Here is a 15255-nt window from a genome sequence, read left to right as displayed (position 1 = left end):
AGGTAACATCCAAAATTATGGGGGTTGGCCGACCTCAATTCAGGTTAGTACGGTAATAGAACAGTTAAATGTTGTACCACGTTTGCACCTAGTAAATAAGTGAGGGTGGTTTAGTTTGCTTTATGCAATTACTAAGAAAATATTAATAACAATCATATACTTTTTACTCCTAAATATTATACATTTCATTATTTGATCACCAGCAAACACTTATCATTGAGCCTGTGTTGTCGATAAATAAATATTTTATCATTTTCAGATAAGTGGGCCCCACTCACACCCTAACCCGTATCATGTGCATGTATATATTAAGGTGTCATGAATAGCATTGGACAAATTTTTACTAGCTAAGACTTTATTGCTAAAACCCACAAATGGTCAATACCAAGTGACAAGTCCATTTTAATACAACAAAAAAGTCTACTTTGCATCCAACATGCATCATTTGGCGATACTTACAATAAGGTAAATAATCACAACATTTAGTTAAACTTCTGCTTTATTATATTTAAATGACAGTTTTATACAGAATTGAACAAACTACGACGAAAAAGTTGAATGCAATGTTTTTCATCAGTAATCTAAAACAGGTAAATTTGCTTAGCCTTATAAAACATAGCAGTAATATACACTCTTGATTTTATATATGTACAGACAAAATGTAAACTTTGTAACATTTCCATGAATTTCAGCACTGAAATATAGCATTGCATGTAACTGTTCATTTTTTAATTGTCACAAATTTTTTTGCAAAGATTGGATATAGTAAAATTGATTCCCAGAGGAACTACAGATGTCAGTACAACTAACTCCAAAACAAATATTTAGGCAGACACAATTCTACAATCTTCACTACCAAAGGCAGAAAATAAATCTTGCAATTATCACATGTATTATTAAGGCTCTTAACTGCACCAGTGCTGGACAAAAGACAGACATTGCAAATGTCTGCAACCAATGTTTGCTATATAGGTACAGTTAATTTAACAGCAAAATAATTACAATATGTACAATGACTCATGATAGAGTTGGAAAGTGAAAAGTAGAATAACAATAAAATGAGCAGAGGGCATAATTAATTTCTCGTATCATGTATCAAACTTTAAACATCACAAAGTTACATGTGATCACTGATTTGTGTACCTAAATAGTAATTAGTTAAACAATATTTAAAAAAAATAAGCTATCCCTCGGTTTTTAAGTTATTACATTTCTAACACAAAACAAAAAATTCATGAAAAATGCTCAGTACCAGTTCTTTTCAAAACCAATTTTAATTGAGCAATGTTCTCAATCTATAAATTCTGTTGGGTATGTAAGAATACCTGTAATGTTCAGTCAGTTCAAATACACAATTTATTGTAAGGACATCAAGTAAAAAAACTTTGATCCTAAAATTTTAAGCACACAAGACAGGCATCAAAAAGAAAATATGAAATGTACTTCAAAACTAAATTTTTGAATAAATACTGCAGTTACTTATGCATAGTGCCAAAAATATTAAATTAAATTATGCCTTAAAAATTTTATGGAACTAATTAAATAAAATAATAATAAAATTATTTTACCACCACTACATAACTGTTTCATACATGTATAAAATTGTAATTTTCCAACTGGAAAGTGTTTTATCTGAAAAATACAGATTTTTTTTTTATAATCAAACATTTTGCTATAATCAATTTTGAAAAGTAGAGGTGCAATTTTTATGCAAGAACAGCATTTTTGTTGACGTCAAGTTATTCATAAAAACAAACCATATTGCATGAAAAGTACATTTAATTAAAAAGCAAAGTACAAAAGGGCATAAAATAATTTAAATTAATTAGTCATGCAACAAAAACATTTTTTTTTCATCTTAAAATACAAAAACCAAAACTGTGAGCCAACTATCGTGGTGTACCCATAATTACCATATTTACCTGCAGAATAGTCGCCCCTGCGTATGGGTTGAATCTAAAATTTTGGGTAAAAAAATCTTAAATTTTCAGAGTAAGGGTCTCCCTCTAATATGAGTGGCTCCATAAATGTCTCCAGTAGAGGCACTGGTTCTTCTCTTTATCTCTCCCTTATTCAGCCTTCATAGCCCAAAAATACTAGTTTTTTTTAGTCATTTTCCCCTTCCCCATTTATTGTGTTTTTTACTCATCTCCTTCCCCAAGCGAAAAAAGATGGTGCTGCTCTTTTTTTTGGTCAATTCCTCTCATATAGAAAAAAAACATACTTCTCAGCAGTTTTGTCATGGAATGTTGCAGTAGAAAGCGTGGGAAATCTTATGCCAAAAACAATGTTTGAATACAATCGCGTTACAAAAACCTGTCGAGATAGACGTGATGATCGTGTATGGCGGACATTTACAGTGATGAAAGGAGGAGGGAGAGCCATAAACACAGCTGCATGGCCACACACATGCACGCACACAAACCCCTTACATCTCTGGCTGGTTTATTTTCACATTTCCCCTCTTGCCGAGAACCAGTCCGCTGGCAGACAACCAGGGTGTCCACAAAGAAAAAATATTTTGTACCAACTTAAGCGAGAAAAAGTACTATATTTGAAAAAAAAAAGTTCTAAATTATAATTTTTTATGGTATTAACAATTTAGGAAGTTACTATAGCATTGCAATGCTTGAACTTAAATATCACACCACACATACACATAAATTCCATAGTTTTTAAAAATAATTATGCTTAATAATAAAACATATTGGAGTTACTGTAATATTATTAGATATATTAAAGAAAAAAGTACTGGATCTGAGCGTAAATGTACTAGACCACTAAAAAACTTATAATAGTACTAGATCTAGTACGAAAGTACTAACAGTGGACACCCTGCAGACAACGTCACTTACTGGAGGCAGAAACAGCTTAACAGCGCAGTTCATGATACTTTACATGCACTGCTGAGATATTTTAACTGAAAAATTTATACGAAATATTAATAAGTTTATTAAAAATCAGCACAGGATAGTTATTTGGGCACATATTCAACCACACAGTGCAATGTTAATTTCTTTTTAAACAAAATATAAATTTGGATATGGGTCGCAGTACATCATATTAAACAAAAAATTGGCCATACAATGTGCGGCCCATACACGGGTAAATACGGTTACGTCGTAGTACACACTAGCCACGAAAGAGTGCAGCTATCAAATGTAATTTACTCTGCACGAGACAGAGCGCGTGCATTGGATGCAATCGGCGAGCTATCAATATCCACATTAGCCACACACTATATGAGCATCAATGTAACCAAACAGAATGATGCCAAATAGCGCTGGCTACAAACAGATAAAGGTTATAATGTTTGAAAACATCTTTAAAAGAAAATTTACACATCGAACAATTTCGTATTTGTTAATTAAATAGGTAAGCGGTAATATCCTAACCAATAATGGATTTTAACTTTAAAATGCATAGTTTTATACGGGAAAAGAAGTTAATAGGCAACATCTTACATGGGGAAAAAAGTTACATCTTAAGAAAATAATGGTACGACAGAAACATTTGACCGTATTGGATAGGAAATTTTATTGTGCTGGTAAATCTAAAATAAGTTTTACTGTTAATTGAAATTACTGTTTTTTCCCATTATAACTACCACACTGCCTGATAGCAAACTTTAAAACTGACTGCTTTTGCATGGTGATTTTCCCCGTAATCTTTAGTAAGGTCATGTTTACTACCTAGACAAAGGACTCTGAATCAAATAGTGAAAATATCACAACTTTTATGAAAGAATTCCTTCCCCCAAAATTTTTGACACGCTAAACCAACAGTGCAACGATTATGCGATAAAACATGGTATATCATGACCAGAAATTAGCTCACAATGCGTGGTTTTGCAGACATTATAATTGCTAAATCTGTGGAAGATCATAAAGCGCAGGGCACAATGGTTTCTTGCAGCAGCGGTAGTTGTGGTATCAGTTAACACAGGGCACCTGCATATGCAATTAAATATAGATATTGCAGGATGGCTTGCTTGCTGGCTCGCAGCCTAACAGCACAAATGCTTGGCACACACACGCTACCTGTCATCAACCGAGTGAACTACATATTAGCCAACCATCTGTTGGAAACAGAACATATAATCACCGCAAAATCCAAAGAAATTGCTAAGAAGCCACAGAGTTAAAAATATTTATGCATGATTATTGTGGTGACTTTTTAAAATCCTGCCTCTGATACACTGTAATAAAACTAAAAGGAGTTTGATACTACATGCTGTGGCCAGCAACACTACAATGTTAACATGCCAATCAATGAAACTAATATGTTGTACAGATCAGTGAAAAAAAAAACAGAGGGAAGAAATTATTTTTTAAAGAGATTTAAAAAAAAAAGATTATTCTGTAATAACAGAGTTCAAACTAATGATATCTGTACTTTTATATACGGGTTGGGGTAAAAAAAAAAATATATAACCCTTTTTTTTTGTAGATTTTGAAAAAGAAAAAAAAACTAACCTATAAGATGGTAAAAATAGTAAATATTTCTGCAAACCTTTTATTTACCTCACACGAACAGATATAAAAAATAATTTTAACGCAATTAATAGTTTCCAGCACAAGGAACACCCGACATGTAACACAAACGAAGAAGACCGGGGGTTAAGTACAGACGAGGGACGGATCCCCTAGTTGCCCGCGCCGACCTTGTTGATGAGCTCGTCGCAGATGTGGGTCAGCTCGTGGTTCTCCTTGATCTTCTGCTCCAGCATCTCCTCCAGCGAGCTGACCTTCAGCTCCGCCTTCTTCAGCATGGCGTGCAGCTTGGCCGACTCTGCGGCGTGAGCGCGGCGCACCGCGTCCAGCTCCTGGTTGGCGCTGCACACACCACACACGTCAAACTAGTGGCGGAACTGCCTGCACGCTTTTCAATTGAGTAATTCAGTAATAATACCTTCCACTTAGGGATGGGTCAGTACCGGTTCTCGGTTCCTACGGTTCTCAGCATTTTAACCGGCACCGAGAACCGCAGCTAAAATGTCGGTGCCGGTACCGGCACCGGCAGTATAGCAAAACCCTTTACGAAAATAGTCCTTCACTACAACTTAACTGCAGCATGAAATAGCTCAACTCACGTTCAATTCCCATATATTTATTCTTTTTGGACTTCTGTGGAATAATATTCATCTCTAACTATAAAATAAATTACACGTGAAAATATTGTTCTCGCCACATCTGTAAACAAAGTACGTTATACAATCAAAACATAACAGTTGAAGGTGCCATAGATGTGTGCAACTCTATAACGTGCCTTAGAAGAGATATGAGAACAGAAAGACACCATGTTTGTTTTAATTTGTTTTTAAAAATAGGTAGTTAATTTAAGTCATTGACAGGTAAGTAAGGATGACTGGTATATAAAGAACAATTAAAAAGTGCAAAATTCCACAGAATATTTGTTTAATAGAATAAATGATTGATTTAAAATTTTACGTAATAATTTTCGGCATTCTAAAATTTTATGCTTTTTGTGTAGTGCTTTGGGCTGTAAGTTCACTGCATCTGCAGCCATCTAGCGTAATGGGTAGTAACTTTCTCTTTTAGGTAAACGGGATTGCTTTGAAAGGGAAAGTTTTTTTTTTTAAATAGTAAAGTGGTGTATGGATGTATAGATGTATTTTACTATTGGCTGGTCAAACGAAATGCTAGTTAACACTTCTAAAGTATAATTATTCTGGCCAAATACAGCAAATTGTGTAAGAAATGGCATCAGAAGTGTGGCAGTAATTTACTGTTGACTGTGCAAACAAACTGAATTCAATGTAGGCAATAAGTTTGATGGACAATTTAATATTTTAATTCTTTGAAAGTTCACCATCATTGTATTTATTTCCATTTATGTAACATTTTCTTTTTATTCCTATGTTTTAAAGGAGGGTGTATGTAGATTTCTTGAGGTAATTACTAGATTGATATAGTAAATTTTAGTTTTATTAAGTGTTATCTATATTATTTCAAATTAATTTTTTATTAATACATATTACATTTTTAATAGGTTGGTGTGTTTACGGTAGCTTGAAACAGTGCTTTTTTTGTAGCCAAAACAATAAATAGTTTATTACTTAAAACACCTCATATATAACGTGTGAATAATATTTATTTTATTGTTTCAGTTAGAACTGAGAACCGAGTTTTAAGAACCGGTACCGAACCGAGAACCGGGAAAAAACAGGAATTGACCCATCACTACTTCCACTGAACCCTTAAATTTAGAGCCGAGCTTGAAAGTTGAAAAAATTTTTCCATTACTATTTTATGATCCCTCTTGGGGTATTTGTTACTGCACAATAAGCATATACGTATTGAAGTCCATATATTACTTCTATGTGATAGTTATTGCATTAAGAAAATAAGTACCAATTTATGATTTGTAGGGTTGTGCGAATGTTCGGTATACCGATACCGAAATCGAAATTTTGCTACTTTCATTTTCGATTTCGGTAAGAATTTCATCTGTCGAAGTTCGTTTTTAGCGAAATATTTCGAGCCAAACGAAAGTTCAATAGCTTACCGAAGTTCGTTTGTTCTAGTTGAAAAAGAAATCGTAATTTAATAAAAATGTACAGTATAATACCGGTACAATAACGTTCCTTATTATAAAGTATATTTCACTTAACGAATTTTTTAAGTCCCCGCCAAAAATCGTATCTTCGCCATGCAAAACGGTTTCAGTTTAAAGTATCATTTTCACTATAACGTATAAATTCTACTAGTAGCGTGGCATTACTACACCAAAATTTACTTAAACTGGAAAATAAATTTCCAGCTAAATGATTAATGTAGTAGAACAAAGATACACAAATACCAACACAACGTATTTTCTAACCTCTAAATTCTCAAAACAAAGTTAACAAACAGTTGCGCGCACAACCATAGATTATACCGTACGTAGTATGCGACGTGAGCAACACAACACCATTCGATACATCGAAAGACGGAGGTTTGAGAGAAGTATTAATTATTTAGACAAAAGTGTTACGCTACGCTAAAAATACTGTTTGATGTCTGTGCCGGGATTGTTTATTGTTATTGTTGAGTTTATTTTCAGGTTACGTTATTTAAACACCGCATTGTATTTGTGCTACAATATGAATGATCCTGGAGATAAAAAGAAACGAAAGCAATTCACGCTTAAGGAAAAAGTGGATATACTCAGAGAACTAGACACGGGGAAAAAAGCAAGTCGCAGTTGCGAATACATATGGCATTGCGGCTCTCCTGTAGCTATTTTTTTATATATTTTTTCTCTTTGTAAAGATATGTATGCATGTTTCAGTGCTAAGTACAAAAACTTGAGGTACCTTTAAGTACTTAGCACTGAGATTCTACTGTAATGACCTTATATGATTTGCTTGTTATTACTAATAATGTAATAACATATGCAAATCATATAAAGACATTAATTAGAAAAAAAATTTCCATTAAGATTAATTTACGTGGTGATGAAAAAAACTCACGTTAATGAAAATACGGTAAAATCATAATTTGAACAAACATGGCAGATAAAGTAAACAAAATTCAACCGTGATTACAGTAGGCCTAGGTATCAAAACAAAATCATGCAATATTTGAAAAATTACCTGATTCATTTGCTTTCAAACAGTAGTGTAGGTACTATATTCGTAAAACATACATTCCAGAACTGTTAGTACACTATTTAGTATTTACCGTATACACATAAACAAAGAACGTACCTACTTTTATTCACGCACAGCCAAACAAAAATATTGTTGTCTGCTTTATTTAAATTTTACATACTCTGACTGGCATATAAAATCCTCATAATATACAGCCAATTAGACAAAAAGGTCAACAAGTCACTGCATGTAATGACCACTTGGCAGCAACCATTTGTTATGTTTTGTTTTGACCATGTCCATTGCCTAGTTTACAGCTTCCTGAGCTAGCCATGTGTGACAGTGGTGCAAGATGGCGGCCGTTCCGATGTATTCACGTATTTTTTCATCAGTACCATGCACGTGATAAATATATTATCATAGACTGCGACATTACGACTGTAAAGGAAATAGTCTGTGCGCTGAAAGATCTGGATTGATTCTTGAAATTTACGAGTGACATGGGGCTGTGTTGTGTGGTCTAGGGCAGATGTTGAATTTATTAAATAGTAATATTTATATATACATCAAAAGGTACCAAAATGATTTATGTAATAGAATTTATTACTGAAGAGCAAATTTTGGGGCACTTTTTTTCTTTGTTAATTAAAAAATTTCGCTTAACTTTCGTTAAGAATATATTTATCTCATAGAAAAATTCATTTTCGTTTCACTTTCGCGAAACTTGATAAATTTTCTTTCACTTTCATTTCGTGTGGATAAAGTCATTTTCGCACATCCCTAATGATTTGCTTTGAAGTCAAGGAAAACTTAGTAGTTTAAATATAATAATAATAAAAAAATTGCATCTTTTTATAATTTAAATTATTTTAATCCTACAATCACACTAGCTAATATTTTTTTTAAGATTGGCCATTTTATTGAAGAAAAAAAATTAAATTAAATTTTTTTTATAAATTTTCTGATATGATTTTGAATCATTGTCCAAGAGGACATTGTGATACTTCAAGTAGTTAAGCAAAATATTACAGTTTAAATGCATGGTTAGGTGAGTGGTATTGTGATATTGGTTGGTTGAGTAAGAGCAGCTACATTTCAAATACTTAAAAATAGTACGCCCCTGTACGGAAGGTGGGGGAAAGAGAGCAACCCCCCCCCCCTCCCCCCCCCCTCATAATCCCCAAACCTATAAGATCTGACATTCCCACCAACAAAAGGAAAGAATTTTACAGCAAACAGCAGGCAAAATGGTTTCAAAATCCCTCCACCAAGAAATGAAATTCGGTATACCCTCCTGACTATGGTCTATGGTTGTATAAGGTTAGATACATTAAAAATAAGTAGTGTAATATAAGGAGGGTTAGTTGTATTAGGTTATTTTTCCGCCATTTTAACTGGACAATCAAAGATAAAAAGATATCTTTCATGTTTTTGCCAAATAAGAATTTTTATAGAGTGCTACTGAAGTAGAAAAAAAGTACATTTCTGCCATTAAAATATATTTATTTTGTAGTTTGTTCGCTGTATTATAGATATATAATGTACAGCAGTCCATTCCAAAATAGTGTCAGTCTAGTGTATTGAAATGTAAATAGCTATACGTATATCCAAAGATGATAAAATGGTACGTAAATTTAAGGCTCGTTGTACATATCAAATATGTATTAAGTTCTAAAAAAAAAAGTGTCCATGCCAAGCAAAATAAGCTCGACTTTCAAGTCTGGTGAGCTTTAGCCACTTGCTTGACTCGGCTCAAGTTTTAGTCTCAGTCCATCTCCAATTCAGTCTGTACCTGCTACACTGCCTATGAGAAGACCAATTTTTTTCATACCTGTTGTAGAATAAACATGAATTTAGGCTCATATTTTAAATTAATAATATGTAATGAGCTAAACAAAATTATTTAGTGCCCATCCATGGGCAGTGAATCAATTTTTTTGGAAGTGTTGTTAGCTATGTTAAAATACTATAAACCTGTTTCAGTTTTTTCACAGAGAAAATGGGTGGGGTGGGGGAAGGAGGAGGTATGTTTGGCTAAAAAACATAGTAAACCTGCAACAAATATTGAAAATGAAATGCTTGAAATATTTATAAATGCTAATAAATGCCATAGAAATTAAAATAGATGTTTAATAATTGCTATTTTCCATCATTTTTATGAATTACATTACTGTTATGTATTTACATTTCTAATAAATTCTGACTTTTCTGGTGCTGGAAAAATTCTTTGTTGCTCTGATGAAAGGGGTAATTTTTCTTTATTACACATGTGGCTTAAAAAACTACAATCAATGGATTCTCTTTGTGGAAATTGTTGGTGTTTTGAAACAACAGTTTTGCTTTAAATCCTGCTTTATTTTTATTATAACTGGTGCAGAGTAGACCAGACACCGGTTTTTTTCAATGCAAAAAACATATTCTATGCTGCCAAAAGTCCAACATTTTATGAATTCTTGAACTCTAGGAGAATAAAAAATTTATTTATGATTTAAAAAAAAATTATTTACAACATAAGTGCAAATACAGTGATATCTAGTTATTTCAACTCATGCAATTGCTCGGCATGGGATGCAGTACACAGCAGTCTTTTGTTATACACATGGGGGTACAGGTGTATGAATTATTCAAAACTTCATCACATGTATACACAATAGTGATCTGATCGTGGAACATTTATTGATAAAATGAACAAACAATTAAGAGGATTACTTACTCCTCAAGCTGGCTCACTGCATGTTTCTTCAGCGCTTCATACTGCTGCACCTTCGACCGAATTGAGTTCTCGTACTCTGCTAAGCTCGCCCTCAACACTTCTTCATTCTTCCTCAAACCTTCTATAATTTCTTTACTCCTCTCATACTTCCTGAAAACACAACAGCAATAATTTAATAAATAAATAATAAATAAAGTAAACCAATATTCACTTAGTCAAGAGACAAACAACATTATATTGATGCATGAGTAATCCCCTATAAAAGCACTAATTAGTAGGGACATTTCAATTTGAATATTGATATAAGCAGTTATTTTAAATTACATTAATTTTCATAAAGATGTCTGTTTTATTCACTCCAAACAATCAAAACATATTTGAAAGAACATGTAAATGTTTGTACATCCGGGCATCGCGGGTCCCAACTAACACGAATAATTGAGAGTATACTGTATTTCGGAACCACAATGGAGCATCCATTTTAAACAATTATGTTCAGAAAAACGATAATCTCCCAACTCTCTAGAGGAATTGAGATTTCACTAGCACAGGAGATAGCAGAAAAATTAAAGACAGTTTGTGACAAGTCATTCAAATACCCAATTCTGCTAGTGAGTTTTCAATAGGGTTTAGCAATTCTCTGTGCGATTAAGTCATTCCTCTAGAGGAATTACTCCTACAGCATCGAGAATCGGGCCTCAGACACGTTGACAAGTCACTTGCACAACACCCCGGTGAACATTAACTATGCGACGTACCCAACGCAGAAGCTGTGGTACAATGCAGGCGAACCAGTGCACTCTCAAGCATCACTAAACTCTCCCTGAGCAGAGGTGTACTTACTTGTGAAGGTCGGAAAATGCTATCTCTATGGTGTCCAGGTGGCCCTTGTGAACGTCTCTCTCCTTGGCAATGGCGGACACCTGCAGTTCGTGAGCTCGCTGCTCCTGTTCCTTGTCCGCAATCAACCGCGAGATGGTCTTCTCGTATTCATCCAGAATCACGCTGCACCGATAAGTAGTATTTCAATCATTACCCACTCAACATTAGTATCACAGGGTGTCTACAGATACCCAGAGAACCAATTTTAGGACTTATTCAGAACTATTTAATAAAATTTTCTTACAATTGTTTTGTGCAACATGGATTTTTTTCTTAATACAATACGCAAAACTAAACATAATGCAAAATAAATCTACCATTTGTAGGAGTGTACCGATTTCTGTTAAAAAGTTAAAACCCTTTCATAGAATATGTGATAAAGTTTACGCCGAATACTACATTACAGAAATTTAACACTAACTCACATACAGTAAATAAAATAATTTAAAAATTACAAAGGTTTAATAAACAATATTTAAAAAACTAAAATAATATCAATATATGTATTTATGTTAAGTACTTTACAAAACGTTTACCTAATTATCACTTGATAATGCCAAGCATTGCATTATTAAATTCATGAATCCCCACAAGCATTAATTTATTTTCTAGCACACCTAATTGGCTAAACCAGGGTATGAAAAAACCCTTTTAAAAAACCAAACAAACTGTTTTTTTGGTTCAAAACTAAGTTTGGTTCTTAACATGTTTAAATGAAAGCCATACATCATCCTGCTTTCTGCCACACATGTTTAACCAGAAAAGTAACATCAAAGAACTGAAGTCCAGAAAATATGCACAACTGTATGGGACTTCACCACAAAAAGGCTATTTCCCCACAGGAGGAGGATTATCCAGAATGGGTGATAAACCCCAAAACGGGGATTTCAGTATAGTCAGGAATTTCCCACAAAATATTAATTTTTAAATAATATAATTATGTATTTCCTATTTCTTTTAAACTTTAAGAACTAGAATTTACTAATTAATTTAATTTTAGAGTTGTATTAAACTAGGTATAATTTACAAATTATTCAGATAATTAAAATAAGATTTTGATTAGTATATAATTATTTGTTCCCGTGAATCACAAGAAACATTAATGAGAAAACTATTGCTGTTATTAGAGTGGAATTAGACCTTTGATTAAAATTTATTGAGATATTTTATTCAAAAACACATTAAAAAAATTACTATCTATTTTTTTTTTATATAAAAACCACTGTTTAAACCGTGGTTTAAACCAGCCAACCCTGGGCTTAACCCAAAATTGCTTCAGACAAAGCAGAGTAATTACTAGTGGTGCACCGATGTGGATACCGATGAATCGTAATCGGCGATTATGGGTACTTACCGATTAATCGTAATCGGCGATTATCTTAACGATTACTTTGCCGATTATTTACGTCCCGGCGTAAAGTAGGTTTTTAACCGTGTACTATTTTGTTACACATTTTAGGACGAAATACGGTAATATTTGTATATATTACAAAATTCATCTAACTCCGTCATATCATAATTACAGATATTTCGTTAAGTTTAATAAATCTCATTGCCTCTAACAATAAAAAATAAATTTTTCCTACACGTTTATTTACGTTTTGTCTTTTGTTCTGTCTTTTGTTTAGTGGCCTTGTACACTACCTATAGCCAGAGACGTAAAATAGATGGCACGCAATCAAAATACCACAAACAGTTGCAGTGGATTCTATGACAATCGATCTTTTCGAGTCGTAGTAGCGGTTAAAAATCGTGGTCCCGATACCTTCTAGTTTTTATAACTGCGTTTTACAAACTCGTTATGGGCGTCTTTGGTAACATTATCCGTTTGTTATTTGTATGTGACGTGAAAAGTGAAAAAGTATTAATTTTATATATTCAGTCAACATAAATAAAATCACATGTGCTAGAATTGGTTTTTAGTCATTTTTATATATTTATAGTGAGATGGCGAGTAGGGAGAAAAAAAAGTGAAGTGTGGAAACATGTTTCTATAAACTCAAGTGAACAAAATAAAGCAGCATGTTTACATTGTTAAACAGTAATTTCTTGATGCAACCTTATGTGATAGTCAATAATAATGCTAGTTTTCCGCAACAAAAACTTACCCATTGTAAATTACAATTATTAGACTGTAGTTCAAGTTGTTTACAATATCAAATATAAATAGAAGTTAATTTAATTTACACTTTGCAATGACTTAATAGTGTATTTTATATATTTTTATACTGTTATTATAACCGTATTCTCAATTTTACCTAATCTTGTTATTAAATTCACATGGGAATAAAAATTTTTGTGTGCATTATTACACTTAAAAAAATTTCTTCATTATGATCGGTAACTGAATCGGTAATCGAATCGGTAATCGGTAAAGTCATATCGGTGCACCACTAGTAATTACCAAGCAACTCCACCTTCTAAAGACATTAGATATAAGTTAACTCACCTCATGTCCTTAGCAGTCTTCACCTTCTCAGCTACTTGCCTATTTGCCTTGTTACACTTTTCTTCAGCTTCCGTGAGCCTGCTTTGCAATCCCGCCATCTCGCGATCCTTCCTGGCCGCTTCCACCTGCAGCAGTGCAGATAAATAAGCTTCAAAGTCAAGGCAGCAGCTTGGTACATTAGATGAAGAGTCACCCCATTTATATATAACTGAATAATGCTGAAAATTGATCAAACTGTCGAACATAATTACTGCTTTCAACTAGGGGTGGACCAGTCAAACCCTCAAATGTCTATTACAGTAGAGTCTCGCTAATCCGGAATTGTCCGAACCGGACCCTGTCCGGATCACCGAAAGTCCGGATTAACCGTAATCAACTTTAAAATTAATCAAAAACAAAGTTTTATAGGCTAAAGAAAAAATCTTTATGCTTAAAAATCAACTGTGTTTTATTATAAAGGACTTAAGAAACTAAGTACACATGTATGTAACTTATAAATAATACAATACATTAAATTTACAATTAATTTACATTTAATTTTTCGTTGAGTTTGAGCGCGAACACTTGTAATGTTACGCCTGACAGCGGAACAACTTGTTCACGTTGTTGGCAAAACCAAATGTACAAAGCCTCGTCTAAAGTTTCATTTTTTGGTTTTTTTTAACATGCTTCTGTTACCCAGACTGTTCTAACTCACCATTTTGGCACAAAAATCTTAAATTTCTTCCCGATTTTTTCCGCAATCAGAAACAGTTTGTTTTCCCACTCCTAAATCTTGAGCGACTCTAGTTAATGATTCACCCGCATCAACACAAATAAGGCTTGGAGTTTTTGCTCCATTGTTACAGTCACTTTCTTACGTTTAGTAGCCATTACGTTGCTCTTAATAAGTGCACACAATACAACACTCGCACTGAATAAAAATAACTGTCACGAGCACCTATCAACAGCATGAGTAACCATCGACTGAAGGGAACAAAAAAAAACAACTCGCAGTATAGAGTGAGTCACTTCTTGGAAAACAGACGATGAGCGGAAAACTAGCGGTAAGACTCCCGGCAACCGAGGGCAAGAGGACCCTCTCTTAGAAATGTATTTTTTTATTTTCCTTTGTCACAACATTGTTTTTCATCATTAATTTTTTTTGGATACGTCCGGATTAACCGGATGTCCGGACTAGCGGGGTCCGGATTAGCGAGACTCTACTGTATTTACAAGATCTGTGATTTGTGAGAACAGAACAGGATTTCCGCTCTTACTCCCGATGATTCACCTGAGTTCTCTCTGTACAACATATTTGTTTCTCCCCTGTCCCTATAACCTGAAAGATAAAATAGACATATTTAACTGCACACAAGTATTAATACTGAAAACACATTAAATTTGACTCAAAAAGGTTTTCCTACACAATACACAGTTTGCACTGTTTATTTCCATCAATGATATGCCACAATAGAGATATTAAATTCTTTATTTGATCAAATTTAACGACAGTTCAGAAAAATTTGAGTTTTACCCTCCACCCACTAACTAAATCCAGTTTGCCTTGGGATACAACTGATTTGTTAACTTTAACTGTGCCCCTATAATTTTTGTAAAGGGATTGCAAAGCAAAAA

General features: G+C 33.5%; 1 protein-coding gene across 1 annotated transcript in view; it reads right to left on the bottom strand.

Annotated features, from left to right (window-relative positions):
* Positions 1-481: 481 nt before the first annotated feature.
* The window catches only part of LOC134530378 (uncharacterized), a 47264-nt gene continuing 32490 nt past the window's right edge, over positions 482-15255 (bottom strand). Inside the window, exons 8-11 of the mRNA XM_063365149.1 lie at positions 13639-13763; positions 11151-11312; positions 10308-10457; positions 482-4835 (exon numbers count right to left, since the gene is read on the bottom strand). Of these exons, the coding sequence (XP_063221219.1) occupies positions 4646-4835; positions 10308-10457; positions 11151-11312; positions 13639-13763 (627 nt within the window). The 3' untranslated portion in view covers positions 482-4645. The remainder of the gene's footprint in view (positions 4836-10307; positions 10458-11150; positions 11313-13638; positions 13764-15255) is intronic.

Source organism: Bacillus rossius, chromosome 3 (genome assembly GCF_032445375.1).
Source record: "Bacillus rossius redtenbacheri isolate Brsri chromosome 3, Brsri_v3, whole genome shotgun sequence".
In the NCBI taxonomy this organism is placed as follows: Eukaryota; Metazoa; Arthropoda; class Insecta; order Phasmatodea; family Bacillidae; genus Bacillus; species Bacillus rossius.
This window is presented reverse-complemented; position numbering and strand designations above follow the sequence as displayed.